The following is an 18,618-nucleotide window of genomic DNA, read 5'->3' on the forward strand; positions in this document are numbered from 1 at the left end:
AGCCAATTTACCTCTGTTAATTCACCACTCCTTTGGCATTTCTGCGGCTATGAACACGATTAGAAGAGGCCACAACACACCTGGGTAAAACACTGGGTACAAAACACCACCACAATCCCAGTCCCATTCCCATGGAGTCCCACTGATACAGAAATGGTGGGGGGGTGGGGAATTAAAAAAAAAAAAGAAACAGGAATAAAAATCAAAGAGTAAAGGGGTTATAAGCTGTAACATTTTTTTATTATGGTAACGCCATTTGGCTTAGGAACATTATAGATTTCCTCAAATGAATAAGCCCAGTTTCAGGTTTGCCATTATTAACACAGAACAGGCTCCTTTTGTCAACCAAAGAACATAATCTTTTCGTTAAAAATAAATTTTTAAAAATTATACAGTAAACTTACTGTATACAAAGGATTCTGAAGGACAAAGATTTTAGACTGTCTGACTGCTTCTGGAGAATTCCAATGATAAAACTGCAAGAGGGTTTAAGTCATCTTGTCCATATTCCATTTCAATACAGAAATTTCTCCAATGCTCTTAATAGATGATTACTTAGCTTCTGTGCATACTTCTCCCATCAAAGGCTGATTATTCCTATTGTCAGACAAATCTAATTTGAGTGTTAGGATATATAGAATTATTGGCAAGTGTATAAACTCTATTTCCCTGTAACTTCTGTCCCACTGATATGACCCCTGTCCAATGGAATAAAAAGAGTTCATCTAATCCTTGTTCCCTATGAGAACCCTCTACATAACTAAAGACTTTATCTCTCCCTCTTCTTAGGAAAATGGGTAAGATTCTTAAGTTGCTTAACATCTTAATGTTTCTTTTACAACCTCCCAATGGGCAACATGAAGGTAACTGTTTTTAAACATGACATTTACCTTACAGAAGTATACACATTTAAAGCATTATAAGATGGCACATTAGAGGGGACAGCACTTTGGGCTGGGTTTCTGGTACTTCCTGTTCTACAGATTCACCTGCATCTAGGGAAAGCACATCAGAGGCTGAATGACAGAAAGCCAACAGGGTCCACTTGTAGATTCTGTGGCAGAGAAGCTTGAAGTACAAGAAAAACATTATTTCCTCTTCAAGGTAGGCTTACAGAATCAGTCTCAGAGGGGCACAAACAAATGAAGAGAATGTATGCATCCCTACTGTTATGAAGTGGTAACTGGGTGGGGGACAGAGTATTTCTCTCGGCATTTGTTTGCCTTGCTCTTACAACATTTCTGATTAAATCGGTGGCAGGCAGACATTACATGGCTGGGAGGAAACAATGATGAGCCACTAATCCTGTTTATAGCAGAGCATCTGCTTGGTCAAAAACACGCAGTAATGAAAAATTTCAGGAATTCCACCTCCTAAGATTAGAATTTATTAAATTTACTATTTTTAAGACCAGGGGTAGACTATCCCCATTTAGCCAAATTCCTGACTAGTTTTTTAGGCGAGTGTTTTTATTTAGGAAAGCTAGCAATATCTGGGAGGACATCTCAGCCAGCTGACACGACAGAGAACCTGGCTACACAGAGCAGCCTGACACCAGGGGCAGTAGAGGGCCCACTGCTAAAGGAGAAGTTTTCTGGAGCACTGGTTTTGTCCTTTCACATGTAACGGCTGATGCTCATTGCAGCCTTGCTCTAACTCCACCTTTCTCACTGAAGAAAGTCCATCAGAATGTGCGTCAGAGTACTATAATTAGAAGAATGACCTTGAATACATTAGAAAGGTGAGTCATAAACTGGTCACAAATTAGCAGTGGCATACCTCTCAACAGATTCAGATACTCTGGTGTGCTGTAACACACCAAGGGTGGTTCTCAATCTAGTCAAGATTCTTCACGTTTACTGATACTGTTTTAGAAGCTGAAGGTATTTTCTCCTCATGAAAGGTTCTTATAGCATTACTCCTGCTATAGAGGAAATAAATCTGGCTCAAGTCAGAGTAAGCAGCATCACTCCTGTTCTACTCTAACAAATATTTCATGAAAGCAGCTTTTTATTAGAGTAGATAATCCTCCTTGATTCCTGGAGGGACCACAGATTCATAGAACATTACAGCTGGAAAGGGCTTTAGAGCATCTAGTAAAACATCGTTTCACAAATGAAAAAGTCAGGCTGAGAAGTAAAGAGACTTGCCCTTGATTATACAACTTGTAAGCAGCAGAGCTAAAACTAAATCAGGTTTCTTGATTATAAGTCAGCCCAGTACAAGCTACACTATTAATACAACCTAGTAAGTAAGAAGAGGGATCCAAAATTGAAAGGAGAAGAAAATAGTGGTACTTAAGTTCAAAATGAAAATGAATGAGGCTATTTAAAAAGGAAAAAAAAAAGAAAGATGTGGTGGTATAAAACAGCTAGAAAGTGCTACTGCCTAGGGGACAAAAACAGGATTGAAAACTAGTATGAAATTCAGCCAAACTTCTTGGCAAAGAGCTGAGAAATTACGTAAAGTTTAAAACCCTTGAAATGTACAATGACTTAAAAACTGATATTTTAAGTGACTGAATTCATCTAGTACATAACTACTCCTCACTAAACTCAGAGGACAGAATCCGACAGCCTTTCTTTCTGAAAGCAGAAAGAAAGAAGAGCTTTAGTTCATTACACTTTATTACAGCACTAAGTCTTTTGTTAACATAAAGCCTTCTGCTATCAGAAATTCAAGAAAACATTTTGGCTTAAATAATCACTTGTACAAAACAAGGACCATGCTGAAGTTTTATGAGTTTCTGCATGTTCCTCCCCAAAGCAGTATTCCCTTAAGATATACTGTGCATTGGCAAAAGAGATATTAAACTGTTTAAAACACACACACACACACACACACACAGAGAAAAAAAACCAATCTTTGGTTTCCTCATCAACAAAGTACTTTGCTGAAAGAAGATATTCCCAAAACAAGTTTTCCTTTATCTATGTGTATATGGCAATAACAAGACTACTAGTCTTTTGAAAGTCTTTTTATGCTAGAAAGATTATATTACCTGGCACTTGTAAACAGATGACAAATGATTAGATGTATGAATCTTTAGGTATCAAGAAAGTGGTTAATTACACCAAGATTGTGTTTGTGTGCACGCAATCACTAGGTACCGTGCTTCTATACTTATTATACTTCTTAACAAGTATGTATTCAAAACTCGAAACAAAATCTTTGGATTCACTAAACCAAGTTGTACAAAATCTGTGGTCTGAGAAGCTGTTGTCAATATTATAACTGGATATTATATATATAATTTTAGCATATCAAAAATATTTACATTGCAACACATATGATCAATGAATACAAAAATTATTTATAAATGCACATATATTTACAATGAGACCCCTGAACCAAAAAAGAGAGAGAGTCACAAGAATACAAAACCCTTGACCTGGTAACAACTGGTCAAGTCTGGGATTCCTGTCGACGACCTTGAATATCAAAGCCCCACTCTCAACTATACGTTTAAAATCACTGCAGAATCCCAGGCACACTTCCAGGGGCCTCCAAAGTTATTTCTCTTCCTTGGAAGGCAAAACAAAATGGCGTTGTTTATTCAGGGTCATTCTGTAGGTTGAGACAATCCAAGGTGTTTAAGCAGCAAGAAGACTCTTCCTAAGAGGCCACGCACACCTGGGCACATCCCGGCAGAACCATCACAAAGCACTTTGTCCTTTATCTTCCTCTGCCCGGGTTGCACATTTTCTATTAGATGTACCCATTTCGGTCAGCCGTTACCCTTTCTTCATCAAGTATAAGCCAAACGAATGCCCGGCCTACCTTGGTGTGGTCAGATAGAATTGTAGACGTGAGTAAAGCAAATGCTGACTCTGGGGTTTCTTCTGAACTCTGAGGTAGTAAATACAAAATCAACTAATCTGAGTCTGCTGAAATTTCATCCTAGAGTGAGTTTCATGTGCCCTCACTGCCATCTTGAATGTTCCGAGTCCTACTAAAATCAAAAGTGTGATCGTGTAACCTGTGACAGGGTATGGGGGAAGTGGAACAGTCTGGATCACTCTCTGCTAGGCCCTCGTTTTGATGGAGTTGTGATGACTCAAGGACTGACTGCTGGGGAAAAGGAGGATGAGGCATACCTGGTTCTCTGCTTATGTTCCACAGAGGCCGCTGCAAGGTTTCTGAGAATGAAAGACAGTAATAATTACCAGTGGTGAATGGAAGTTTAAACTTTCTAAGACTTAATTTTCTTCTACCAAGTCTTCAAAGAAATAAAGATGCCCAATATTCCTAAATAAGGACATTAAGATCAAATTTATACTTGCCACTTTTCTTTTAACGAGCAAAATAAGAAAAGAAAACAAAAACTGGAACTATGGTCTTTCAAACAGTTCTAACCAACAACCTCACCAATTAATTACCGAAATTGTGCTATGTGTGATCTACTTTCACCTATTATTGGTGTTTCTGCTACTATAAAAATGAAAGCTTAAAACTCTTTATACACATGCAAACAGACTAAAAGAGAATTAGTATCCAAATAGTAATGAAAGTTGCATAATACATAGGAAAAAAACATGGATTAAGCAGTCAGTATATCGTTAAACAACAAATAGCTATCTTTAAAAAATTTTAAAAATAAACAACCATTCCCCTTCAGCTTCTAGCATGCCAGTAATTCTAAAAACAAAATAATAACCAAAAGCTGGTGTTTTAAATCAGATTATCTGTACTTTGGTTTAAAAAATATGCATTTCTCATTATTATTTACTGCAGTGGTGAGCTCTTTCCCCAGAGAACATTGACTGAAAGTTATATTATTAACTTGATGGGGCTGCATTTTGGAAAAGGCTAGCCCAACATTCTAGAAACAAACACTCAGAAATAAAAATAAGACCATGTGCAAAATAAGCTAGAGCAGGGTTTCTCAAACTTTAATACGCATAAAATAACCTGGAGACTGTGTTAAAATACAGACTCTGAAAAAAAAAAAAAAAATACAGACTCTGGTTCACATGCTCTGCATTTCTAACAAGCTCCTAGGTAATGCTGATGCTTTGAGTAGCAAGACGCTATAGCACCCTCGGTAAGGAACAAGCAGCGTACCGAAGCACTCTCATTTGCTGAGTTCCTCACTTACAGACCAGATTAACAATACAGATAACCCCAAAGGTGGGGAAAAATACACTGCATTTTTAGTTCTACTTAATATTTTGTGTGTGTACAGCTCTTCTAAGACATGGGGAAATGGATTTAGTGTTGATGCCTTTCTTTCACGGACACAGAACTTTAAAGACGAGACTAACTTTAATAACAGGATATTTTTCTCTGACCTGTATGCACCCTCTTTAGAAAACTTAGTTAAGAAAACAACAGAGCACAGAGCAAAAGTCCTTGCTGTTCCATTTATTCCAGCCAGAACCATCCCTGGAGGCACCACTGCACAACGTCTTCCACTGGAAACCTGCAGTGGTAGCCCCACCCTACTTCCAGCACTCTTCTATTCCAGGCTGACGAGAGGGTGAGAGCTGATGAAGAGCCTGGATGGATAAGAAGACATACTCAGGAGTGCCCTTCATGGTCTAGAAAGTTTCATTTTGCTTTGTTTTGATTTGCTTTACTGACTGGGTTGTTTCAAATGCCCCATCACACAACACAACATGTGTTCCTCTTCCTCATCTGCACAATACAATTGAAAGCAAACACCTGCCAAGTCAAACTGACATTCAACTTTACCTAATAGAACAGCAACCAAATAAAATATTTTTAAGTCACAGAAGTGCAAATATTCACCTAATTATGCCCAAATTATTGTATCCTTGGTATTTCAGGTCTCCATTATTTAAATAAACATGGAAGAAAAAAGTACTGCCTATGTGCAACTTTTTTAATAGAAACTTTTTCTGTAACTTTTCCTGAATCTTAAGACCTTGCTACTCCCACAAAAACAGCTTTCATCCTACAACTTCAGACTTTTTTCCATAAAAATCTCTGGCTCTAGTTTATAAAAGTTAACAGTAGCTAATTATTACAATATACCAATTTTTTTGTTTCTGTCAAAGGAGAGTGCTACGGACATGATAGAAGGAAAAATCAAGTAGGTGAAAGTGAAAACCAACCAAAATAACAAAAAACACTGTGCCCTTTACCACTGCTCATCTGTGTGGAGGAAAGTTTCTTCTCATTTATCCGCTCATGGTTGGTGGGAAAGGCAGATCTCTCTCTATCTGCTGACGACACCAGGCTCTCCAGGGTAGTGGCATCTTGGGGAGGATGTGCCAAGTAAGTCTCTTTGGGCATCTGAACCATGAGGCTGGACAGTGTCTGATCCAGAACATCCTCTTCAGTAATATAGGTGTACGGACAGTATTCTCGGGTCCGGGAGTAGATGTTAGCATTGTCATAGCAATCTGAGCAGATAACTCGGGTGCCAGTGCCACCTAATGACAACATGGGAAAGAAACCAAACCTCCTTCAGTTAAGGACTCAGTCTTGCCAATCATTAGTTTTGGCTAACAGTTGTCTTCATTGTCATCACAGCTGGCATTTGTCAAAACTTACATTATAAACGTGATGAAGTTTCAAGGTCTTTCTGTGAATCAACTTATTTAATCCTTGTAATATGCTTATGAGGTAAGGACTAACTATTATCGCTATATTACACAAGGAATAACTACAACACAGAGGGGTTGGGTAACCTGCCCGAAGACATATTGCCCAGTGGAAAGCTGAAACTTAAACTCTGGTTCTCTGACTTCAGCACGTAGGCTCTTGAATAGTACATTAAATTATCCTTGTCCAGCCTGAATAAAGTCATGCTAAAATCAAGAGGGCCAAGATAAGGTTGGCACTGTGCTACAAGACACATGTTTGCCTGGAGAAGGAAACGGCAACCCACTCCAGTATCCTTGCCTGGAAAATCTCATGGAGAGAAGAGCGTGGTGGGCTGCAGTCCATGGGGTCTCAAAGAGTCGGGCACGACTGAGCGACTAATACTTACTTAAAGTGAGAGCCAGAGCTCAAGCACCTGCAGCCCAGGTAAATGTAAATTAGCTAAGCTGCAAACTCACCTGAGGTTTTCTAAGGGGCAGCAGAATTGGGTTCACCGACACCAGACAAATTCAGTTCTGTGTGTCAGCAATTCCGATTTTTCGAGAGAAGTCGAAGACCTGGGTTTTTAATGCAAACTCTTTCAAGTTTTACACATGTGCTCAAAAATAATTTTTCAGACAAACAAACAAAAAAAATCTGTGCATCAGATTCAAGATACGACAGAGGGCCACTAGTTTTCAACCCCTTAAGATACTAGTCTTCGTCTAATTCGCCTCACTTAATAAATGGTCCCAAAAGCCTCTGAAAAGTGTATATGGGGTCAAGCAAATAAAATGTACTGCTTGAACATTAAAAAAAAAAAAAAAAAAGACACATGTTTGGCTTAAGCAAACTAAAGCAGAGAAGCAGCTAGGATGACTTCACTTCACAAAAGCCCCTGTGACTTTCATGAGTCAAGCAGTTAAGCAACACTAATTGCTAAAAGGACTCCTAGAGAAAGTTTGACGGTCAAGGGTCCTGCCTGACAAGTGTGTGTTTGGGAGAAGTAAAAGTTTAATAACGAGCTCCCTGGACCATTATGTGTTTGAAAAAAAAGAGAGGAAAGTGAGAACTAGAGAGTGAGTTACTTATTCATGATCAAGCAACAGAATTGTTAGAACTGGAAAAGAACTGGAAGTAATTAAGTTTAACCCAGAAAGTAGTGTTATTTTCTACAAAATGCAAAGAGTAGAGGCTTTTAAGCATTCTTTAAACAGCCAGAAGGACTTGCCTGTCAGTGCAGTGGTTACAATTTGCTGTTTTCACTGCCATGGCCCCCGGTTCAATCCCTGGTCGCGGAACTAAGATCCTACACACTGCTGAGTGCAGCCAAAAAAAAAGCTAGAAATACCCTCCTTTCCATGGAAAGTCAAAAGAAAATCCAATTTGTCGCTTTACATAGAAGTTCTAGTAACACCCAGTCTAAAAAAAAAATCTCTGTAGAAATGAAACAGACCTTCCATTTGATTAGTACTTGAAGTACTACACAGATTCATTCAAAGAATCTTTGAGAATCTTCAGAGAAATGCTTTATAAAATTTTGTTGCTTTATTTTAAAATGAAGAAATTAAAGCTCAGATTTTAAATAGCTTCTTCATGACCACATGGCTGGAAAGAAGAACTGACAGCCAAACCCAATTCTATCCCTTAACTCTCCTCCCTGTGCCTGTCACTCCCCATGGGAAGGGTGGAGTGGAAAAAACTGCTGTTGAGAAGTTAGGTTCTTAATTATTAGAACTTAATTATTTTATATCTTAACTATGTTATCTCTCTGATGCTCTCCAATATATACTGAGAATAATCAATGCCCTTTAAACTTGAATGAATGTCTACCTATCAGCAGACAGAACAAACTTCCTGGACATGGTCTGAAGGGTGCTCATGCCTGAAAAGGATAAAAGACACCTCAAAGAAGTTTCTAGAACATCTCTCTCCCATAACAATACTTTGGTTTGAAAGCCTTTGCTGTGTTCGCCAATCCCTTGTTTAAGAATGTGTTCCTCTGGAGTAGGAAATGGCAACCCACTCCAGTATTCTTGCCTGGAAAATCCCATGGACAGAGGAGCCTGGCGGGCTACAGTCCTTTGGGTCACAAAGAGTTGGATGTGACTTAGCACACACATAAGGAAATAATTACTGTGTATGTGTCACTTTCTCTTTGCTTGTAATTTATATATATATATATATGTTTGTTTTTTTTTTCCAGTGGGTTTTGTCATACATTGATATGAATCAGCCATGGTTGTAATTTATATTTGTCATGTAGTAGATTAGCTAATGATATGGGTTGTAGAAATAGATTTCCTAGGTTTGAATTTCTTCCCCCTCTAAATGATCACTAAGTGTAGTCTTGTATAAATGTCTTAATTTCTCTGTATCTCAGTCTTTTAATCGGTGCAGTAGTGATTATACTGGTACTGAATACATAGATTGCCATGGGGACTGAGTTTGCACATGTAAAAATATTTAAATGGTTTCTGACACATAGTAAACATCATTCAATAAATGTTAACTATTTTTGTCTTTTTGAAAAAAAAAAAAAAAAAAAGAATGTGTTCCTCCTTTCTGTCAAATGATTTTCTCCTCTGTTAAGACTCTAGTCAATTTTCATCCTATTTTGCATGGATCCAAATGTTTTCATTGTGTATCTTATTTTAAAATACTGCTTCAAGTTAGTGGGGAAGACTATCCACTGAAAACTAAACCCAACCAGGTAGGCTGAAACAATAAACACAGACAATGAAGGGTCATTACCATCAGTGCCTTTGTGTAAATACCCATTGGCAGGAGGCATAAGTTGCTGATGACTGCCTGCCTCAGAGTTGCTGTAGCCTTCCTGTGGTTCAGACAGTGTTCCTTGGGAAGATAAGTAGCTGGGAATGTCTGCAGGCAGATTGAGTTCCTCTGTAAAAGAGACATCTGTAACTCTCAAATAAAGTTAGGTAATTTAAGCCAACACTCAGAAGATTATTTTGCAAATGTATGTACCCAGGAACTCAAGAGCTCTTAGAATTTTCTCTGAAAATTATTTCTCATTAGAATTCTCCCCCAAGCTTCATTTTAAAAGTATTAGCAAAAGAAACAAAACCTAAAGTCTGAAATCCATAGATGCACTTTCGCAATCTATCTGGCTGTATTGTACCTCCTCTCTCACAGGGTTTCAGGGTGAGTGAGAGGTGTGAAAGACTGACCTCTGTCATAAGGACTCCACTCTTTCCCACAGGAAAATTACAAGAGAAATGAGTCTTAGGAATTAAAGAAAGAAGGTGCACTGCGACTGTTTATAAGAGCAAAGCCCGGGGGAACTGTCTAGAAATTCTTAAAATTATTCACTAGAGAGGTTCCATCACATCAAGGAAGTAGGACATTTTAACAGAAAAACTATTCCTCTATCACACATAAAGTATCAAAACTCTTTACTACATTCTGACTCAGACACAAGCCACAGTGGTCAACCGGATACCACTTACCTGTGTTCGTGATGCTATAGTCTTCGTTTTTCCTTCTCATGTGGTAAATAACAATGACCCAGATCAAAGAGGTACCCACTACACAGCAGACCACAACAATGATCACAATGCCAACTGTGGTCCAACCATCATCTTCATGTCCAATGCTACTCTGGGAAGAGTCACAATTGGGGGATGAAATCACATTTAGGTAAATGTGACCACGTTCTGTCCCAAGAGTGTTTGACATAATGCAGGTGTATTTCCCAGCATCATCTAGCCCAGCATCTACGATGATAAGAAGCTGGTTGGCTGCAGCAAAGAAGTGTCGTTCTGTCACCAGCAAAGGCCCGTCATCTTTGGTCCAGTTGAGGCGGGGGGCGGGGCTCCCTCCCGCTATGCACTGCAGTACTGCAGTTTCACCTCGGGTTACTGTCTTGTCCTCCAGCGGTCTAACAAATGAGGGTGTCTCTAACAGAAAGATGCATTAAAAAATATCAGGCAATTTTATCCTTAAGATTCTCCTGAATTAGACTAATGAGGTTATGATGAAATAAGCACTTTCATTAGCTCATGGGAGGATTAGAAGTTTTTCAGAAAAGCAAAAGTCTGAAAAAATCTAAATCTCCTCTCAAGAATTCTACCTAGAGCAAGTGATCCTAGGCAAAGAAGTCAAGATTCATATATAAAAATGTTTATTACAAAATTAACTGTGATTTTTAAAGATGAAAAAATCTAGCAGAAAAATGAGTAACTTAAAGTACAGTCACATATTTCATGAAGACTTAATGACAATGTAACCCTATGATACAATATTAAGTGGAAAAAAGTAGGTATACATAACCTCATGAAGATGAGTATTTTTAAAAAGTCCAGAATATGCCAAAATCTAAACAGGGTTTGAGTGACTTTCGCTCCTTTTTTCAAATTTTCTGCATACCTTAAAATTTTTAAACAATAAATTTATTTTCCTGGTTACACAAGTAGTTAAACAAACCAACACATTTTTAAAAACCCTAACATCTGGAAGCAAAGAGAATTTGCCTTGATTTGAGTCCCACAAAGACAAATGTTATAATAAGGGGGAAAAAAACTGGCTTATCAGGGGAAATCTACAGGGAAAAGATATTTTATCAGAGCACAAGATTAACAGGAGCACACTGGAAGGAAAACAGGAAATCTAACCAGAACACAGGTCTTTTCGTCTTCTACAATTTTTTTTTTTTTTTAATGAAGGGGGAAAAGTTAAATTATCTCAAGTTCTCTGAAGCAGTATGATGAAAATTCACTATGAATGGTAGAAAAAACATATACATGAAGTAGAAAGCTGACAGAGAGAAACGTAACAGGACAAAGGGATTTGAATTTTCAATTCATGGGATAAAAATCTCCAATTCTGCCCTCAAAATTTCCCCAGATTCCAGTTAACTGTTCCACTAATATCCAAGCTTGACACATACCTGTATAAATTGGCAGAACAATGAAACAAAGATATAAGGATCCCAACTGAAATCTAACTTGAGATTTTTCTTGCCATTAAGACGAAGAGCTGATCCACAATAAAAGGACTCACACAAAAGGATGGATCCACGAAGCAGTAAACATACCTAACACGATGAGTGAGGCATTTGCTGAGAGACCGCCTGCTATATTCTGTGCCATGCAGCTATAGATTCCCATGTCTTCTATTTTCACATTTGCAATGAAGAAGACATCATCCTCAGGCATGACATGCATGCGTCTCTCTCGAGCCGCAGGAAAGTCAGTACCACCATCTTTCTGCCAGGAAATCTGAGGTGCGGGGTGCCCCTCCGCAGCACATTCTAATCTGGCCATGGCACCAGTGCGAATAGTTAGATCCATTGGAGTTTTCAGAAAAGATGGCATCTCTGTTCCAAAAAAGATCACCAAAAGATAGTGGGTGGGGAAAAATATATATACACACACACACACACACACACACAGGAGATAGTGGGTGGGGAAAAATATATATACATACACACACACACACACACACACACACGAGAATCTATTAGGCAAAATACCAACTGTTGTGTTGCTCCATTTCTTTGAGAAGACATGCTCTCTGCATTGATAGTAAATACAACTTCAGAGGCCATCTTTTCTCTAAGAGTCTCAGAGCATGAAGTACAGTGATGACTAACTCTTCCAGAATGCATGACAAATCTACCTGATCTCCTTGACAGGGGCAGAAAAAGCTGAGGCCATAAACTTTTCTGAACCCATATTTTAGCACTTAATATTTACTATTCCTTACTTAAGAGATGCATGATAAAAAAAATTTATGCCTTCAAACAGCTCATAAAACAGCCCGGAAGCAAGACACATGTACATCTTTTGGTTGCACAAAGCCTGAAGTGCTGTAGTTATTCAATCTAATAGGCAATAGACCAATCAAGCTGTTGTTTATCAGACACAATGAAAAAGAGCATTATTTTCAAAAATGGTTTCATTGACTACACTTAGACAATAATGATCAATGGCCCCCAAATGTTCTCGATACTCCACTATTAGACGGCCCTGTGACAAGTGTCAGGAATAAATTTTATAGTTTTTAGAAGAGAATTACAGTCCTAGAAAGAAAATGGAGAATTAAAAATAAATTTTTTTTTCAAAAACACAAAAGAGAATAGTTCATCTCCTGAAACCATGGAATTCACCTTTACCCCTCAGTCAAAGACTAATTAGGGACAGTAAGTGGGTAAATTAACAATCCCGCCTGTATACTATCATAACCTTAAAGACAAAAACAGTAAGGACCCTGAGCCAGTGTCAGGTTTAATGTAATATTCTTGGTCAAAATTCAAAAATTAAACATGAAAAATCCTTCTAACTATAAAACCAGCAGGGAGCATAATTTCTTACCATTCACAGTCAGTTTGGCTTTATGAGAATAGTTAGAACCAAAGTGATTAGTAATAATACACTGATATTTTCCTTCATCTGTGAAATTCACATTGAAAAGATGTAGGACACTAGTATATTCCAGAGCTTCTCCAGCCTGTTGCTGATAACGAACAAAATTCTCAATATCAGCATCATACAAGGCTTCACTGTCTTTGCGCCACAGAGCAGACATGGGTGAATCACTGCTGCTCACTGCAGTGCATGTCAGAGTCACATTCACGCCTCTCAGAGCAACTGTCGTTTCAGGATGAGTTCTTATCTGTGGCTTGAGCAAATCATCTAAGAGGAAAAAACACAGGGCAGGAGCCAAGTCACTTATTTATTTTTGCTTCTACAGATTCAATTTTAAAGCAAATAATGTAAAACTGCATGTTCTGTTGACAAAATGTCATGATAAGGTTGAAAGGGCCTACAGAACCAGAACCCAATTCCTTTATTTCAACATGAGGAAAATGACATCCAGAAGGGTCAATGACTTGCTCTAAGTTATGTAAGTCAGCAGCTCAGCCTGGACTGGAACCCAGGTTTTCAAACTTCAGGGCTTAGTACTCTTTCTACCCTCCCTTACTGTCACTTACACTTAAAATGCACTATCTTAAGTATTACCAGTTACTGGCAAAAGCAAAAACTTAAATTAGAATTTTAAAACAAGCTTTAATTCTATTACCCTTTGTATCTATGAATATGTATGTGTTTGTGTATATATAACATATAAAAATAGATATTCTATTAATAAAACATACTATCTCAAAGTACTTTGGCATAACTTTCAACTAAAACAGTGAAAAATTTCAAATATGTCAAAAATCCAACTGAAGACTGGCTTAGGACTGGCTAAAAAACTATAGATTAATAAATAATAATATATTATTGAATTGATTCAGAGAAGCAGGTATATGAATTTTTAATGAAATGTCTTTACTCAGTAACATTTCACTGTGTCATATATAGCGTATGTTTACCTTTAACACTAAGTAAAGTCAGAAGGGCATTCATGGCAATGTAACTAGGTTCTTTGCTTTCTTCCTTAAAATCTGTTTTACAAATTCACAAATTTTACAAATTTTAAATTTGTAAAAACAAGTAAAGTATTTTATGCACCTGAACTTCTAAATGTCCTAAGCATTTTTAAGTGATCTGGCAATATACAGGTATCCAAATGCTACTAGCAACACAGACAGACTGATCTAAAAGTTCCATTGTGTAAAAGCTAAGAATTAACTACTTTAAAGGAAATGTAAGTGTAAAAGAAAAATCTCCAAAATGAGAATACAGGTGTATACTTGAAATGACGATTAAGCATTAGAATTAAGACAATTCGTCTATGACAATTTGTCTATGTCCCCTCTTCCCCTTCAAAAAACTGCCAAATCTTGCTGCTTTTGTCTTAAGAAAATGTATTAAAAGTAGAAACCAAATGAAAGTGGTACATCCATACATTGCTGGTGACCACATAAACTAGTGCTATCTATCTGAAAACGCCTGGGAGCACTTTTTCAAGATCCACTAAATACAAAATCATACTTTTGAATGAATTCATGAACAAACAAACTCATACTTTTTGATGCAGGAATCTTACTAGATATTTATTCTAAGGCTAACAACCCCCTAAAAAGAAAAGGCTTACATTCATAAACATGCTATTATACTGACATTATTTTAAATGATTGTTTAAGAATACACAGAGAAAAAAAGACTGCCTAAGTTATATTAAGTCAAAGAACACAAAATTTAAGCTACAATTATAATATTACAGAAAAAAGTAAAGAAATGGAAACAGGCCAGTGGGAAAGCATTCTACTTTAAATTTTTTTAATTCTGTTAAGACAGTAAGGAATAAGATACAAAATTTAAAACAAAAATACAAACCACAGACAAAATCTTTCAGATCCACATTCAGGATGCTTTGCCCTGCAAGCCACTCAGGGTGTGCACAGCTTACATTCACAGAATGTTGGAAGTTATTATCAACCAGCCACTGAAGCAACCATTTCAAATGGCAGTCACAGAGCAAACTGTTTGTGTTCAGAATCCTGTAGAAATAAAGAGGAAAATAACTGCTCTTTATTTTTCATTCCAAGTTTCTCCAGCATTAAAAGCTCACTGCATATCTATTCACTTTTTTTGCCAAAAAAATGCCTAACCTGACTCGAACCATAAGAAAACAAATTCAAGCGGTCAACCTTGTTTCCTAAAATATGACAGCATGATGAAAGACACTAACAAAAGATGTTGGGGGATAAGGGTAAGGGATTTATTTTTAGTGTAAACGAAACTAAAGAGTCATTACAATCAAATCTAAAGTGAGATACTTCATTAAGAAAATATATCTACAAAGGACATTTTTTTGGACACTGGGGAAATCTAAGTATCGACTGCGTATTAGATATTATTTTATCAATGTTAATTTCACTAGGTGTGATAATAGTATTGTGGTTATGCAAGAAAATAGCCTTGCATAGGAAATACATGCTGAGATATTTTAGGAGTAAAATGTCATGACGTCTGTAGCTTACTTTCAACTGGTTAAGCAAAGTAATAGTATGTATATGTATATGAGTGTGTGTGGAAAGAGGGAGAGGGATGGAGAGAAAGGGAGGGAAAAGGAAGGAAGGAGGGAGAGAGAAAAATATGTAACAAATTTAGCAAACAGTTCAGAATTGATGAATCCATGTAAACAACATGGATATTCACTATGCCTTCCTTTAAATTTTTGAGGTTTAAAAATTTTCCCAAAGAAATTTGGGGAAGCGCTTACTATATATATTAGAACAAAGAGACAACTTTATTGTGGAGAGGGTATAATTATTCTCAAATTATTTCATCAAGATTAAAAACATTTCAGCCCTGTGGCAACATGTACTGCAACTTAAACTAAGAACCACTGAAAAATGGTTTGTGGTCAAAATAGGCCTATAAAATACATTGGAAAAGTCAGTGTTTTCTTTTCATCACCCTTTAATGTCCCATCCCCTTGGAACTATGGAAAGCAAGTGATTTTGACAATATTATAACCTGCTTTGTATGCATCTTTAAAATCCTCAAGTAGTTTTACAGTTTGGTATAAAAATATCTAAGATCTGATTCCAAAGAAGTTTCAAACAGTCTTTAAGGGTACCCCAAAAGTCATATTTTATCAAGGGCAATTTTAAGTAAGCAGGCCAAAGACTACCTTCTGCATTTAAGAATTCTTATGCTATATGCATTCATTCATAGAGAAATATCTGAGACTCTATATGCCAGGCACTGTTCTAGGCTGTGGCACTATCGCCCTCACAAAGCTTGTATATTTAGACTCAAGCAATAAACAAACAAATGCAAAGTAGAGTTACAAAGTTAAATCCTATCAAGGAAAAACAAAGCTGGGCAGAGACAGAAGGAAAGCAGCTACCACTTTAGAGACAGCAGCTACCAGTTTAGGTAAAGCAGTCAGGGAAAGATTTCTTTAAGAGATGGCATTTGGGCAAAGACCTGAAAGAATCAAGAAAGCAAATCATGTGATCTGGGGTAAGAGTGTCACAAATGGAGGAAACTGCACAAACACCTTGAGGCCAATGCTTAGGAAAAGCATCTACGAGGAAAAGCTCCAGGAAAAGAAAGTGGGCCACTGACACCAGAGCAAAGAAAGTGAAGGGACAAGGATGGGAATGAGCTCCAAGAACTGGGCAAGAAGGACCAGACGGGGCAAGTGCTTTATAAACTTAGGAAAGAACCTGAGTTGTTCTTTTCCTACATGTGCTAGAATACACCAGAAAGTTAGGAACAGAGGAATAATATGGTCTGATTTATGCTTTCTCAGGTATAATGTAAGTTGGCTCCTGAGACCTGGACTCATATCCTAATTTCACTACTTACCTTAGGCAAGATACTGAATGCCTCCAAAATCTCAATTTCTTTTTCTGGAAACTGGGATTGAGCATGCCTACCTCAAAGATTGTTTTGAATAAAGCATTTAGCACAGTGCCTGGCCACAGATACCAGAGTCCACATTAGTTCACTTCACTTCCACTTCTCCTTCTTTCCACTCTTCACAAGCTAATGAACCCTGTCTCACCAGTGGAGTACACCCTGTGTTCTCTCCACAAGTATATGGAGAGATATACACCAAATACTAACAGTGGTTGTCTTCTGAATACTGAGGATTCGGGGTCTTTCTCTCCCTTGGTTTAATTATCGAATTCTCTACCATGATTATATAACTTTAATGCAAAGCAATTTTTAATTTACATTTGACTCTCCCATCTCCCCCTCAGGATTTTTGCAAAGCACTGTGAAGGATACAAAAAAGTATCAAGAGATATTTTAATAAATGGTGACATCAAATTCAGTATCATAAACACGACTTAAATTTAAGAGCAACTAAAGAGCAACTAAAACTTCTCAGTAAAAAAAATCTGTATTAGAATTCCTGCATTAGCAGCCTATTCAAACCAACTCACAAAATCACCAAATGACTCTCTGAGGAATGAAACTACAGTATTTGCTTTCACCTACTATATAAATTATATTTAAAACAGAGTTCTCTTTAGAATTAAAACTTTCTTGCTGGCCTTCAGATTATCACAACCAAAAAATGGTAATACTGATATACTGTTATGCAGTAAGTTGTGCCTTTTCAAGTTCAAGTGAGCCTTAAGAGAAATAACTCAAAATATGTCAAGAGACCAAAAACAAAAAAAAAAAGCCACTTTAAAAATCTGGCGGAAAGTAACAAAAAATGAACTTCATATTTTAACTTTTGCTGTTATCTTAGTTATTCATCTCTTACTGTGTGCCAGGCTCTGTGTGAAACATCTTCTCAAAAGCTTTCTAAAGCATTTGGTGGTAAATCCATGGCTGATTCATGTCAACGTATGGCAAAAACCACTACAATATAAAATTTTTAAAAAAAAATGATATTGTAAAAAAAAAAGTATTTGGTGGTTGGGGGGGGGGGGAGGTGTTGACGACACAAGGCGGGTTGTGAAATCCTAACTATTCATGGCCTATTAGGCCCTACATGATCCCGTCAGCTTAACTCTCTGCCCTCCTTTCCTACCACTTTTCCCCTTGCTCTTGTCTTCCAGCCACACTAGTGTGTCTGCCATTCTTCAAGCACAAAAAGCAAGTTTCTACCTCTGGGTCTTTTCACCTGCTCTTCCCTGTGCCTAGACTGCCCCTCACCCAGTATAAAATGGCTTGCCACTTCATCTCGCTAAGGGCCTGGCTCTAAGGCTGTTACCTTTAGAATAGCCTTCCCTCACTATTTCAAATAACAATCCCTGTCACTCTGTACACCTTTGACCCAGTTTTTTCTTCAGAACATTACCTGATGAGATATCATACGCCCACTTGTTCACAATTTATTTTCCCTTTAGAATTCACTGCAACATGCTGTGAGGACAGAGGCCTTGTCTTGTTCACTGCTGCATTTTTAGCATTTAGAACAGTATCCTACATAGCAAATGACAATATTTCTCGGACAAACAAATTATCTCATTTTATCCTCACATAACCCTGAGGACAGTGCTATTCCCATTTTGAGAAGGGAAACTGGGTCTTGGGCTAAATACATAGTAATTAAGAATGGAACAAGAATCTAAACCTAGACAGTTTGAACTCACATACTTCCAGTGTATCACAAACTATATGCGGAGAAGGACCAGTTTTTTAAATTCTCAATCTGTTTTGATCAATACTTTTATAAAATTCA

At 37.4% G+C, this 18,618-nt stretch overlaps 1 protein-coding gene across 7 annotated transcripts in view; it reads right to left on the minus strand.

The window, feature by feature from the left end:
* Positions 1–224: 224 nt before the first annotated feature.
* The window catches only part of LRIG2 (leucine rich repeats and immunoglobulin like domains 2), a 61,108-nt gene continuing 42,714 nt past the window's right edge, over positions 225–18,618 (minus strand). For 6 of the 7 annotated variants that reach the window (XM_043876241.1, XM_043876247.1, XM_043876243.1 and 3 more), the window contains 7 exons: positions 14,796–14,959; positions 12,885–13,205; positions 11,606–11,887; positions 10,020–10,469; positions 9,304–9,453; positions 6,078–6,398; positions 225–4,139 (listed from right to left, as the gene is read on the minus strand). In XM_043876241.1, the coding sequence (XP_043732176.1) occupies positions 3,913–4,139; positions 6,078–6,398; positions 9,304–9,453; positions 10,020–10,469; positions 11,606–11,887; positions 12,885–13,205; positions 14,796–14,959 (1,915 nt within the window). In that variant the 3' untranslated portion in view covers positions 225–3,912. The remainder of the gene's footprint in view (positions 4,140–6,077; positions 6,399–9,303; positions 9,454–10,019; positions 10,470–11,605; positions 11,888–12,884; positions 13,206–14,795; positions 14,960–18,618) is intronic. The other variant, XM_043876242.1, reaches the window with a different exon arrangement.

This window comes from Cervus elaphus, chromosome 20, assembly GCF_910594005.1.
Source record: "Cervus elaphus chromosome 20, mCerEla1.1, whole genome shotgun sequence".
Classification (NCBI taxonomy): domain Eukaryota; kingdom Metazoa; phylum Chordata; class Mammalia; order Artiodactyla; family Cervidae; genus Cervus; species Cervus elaphus.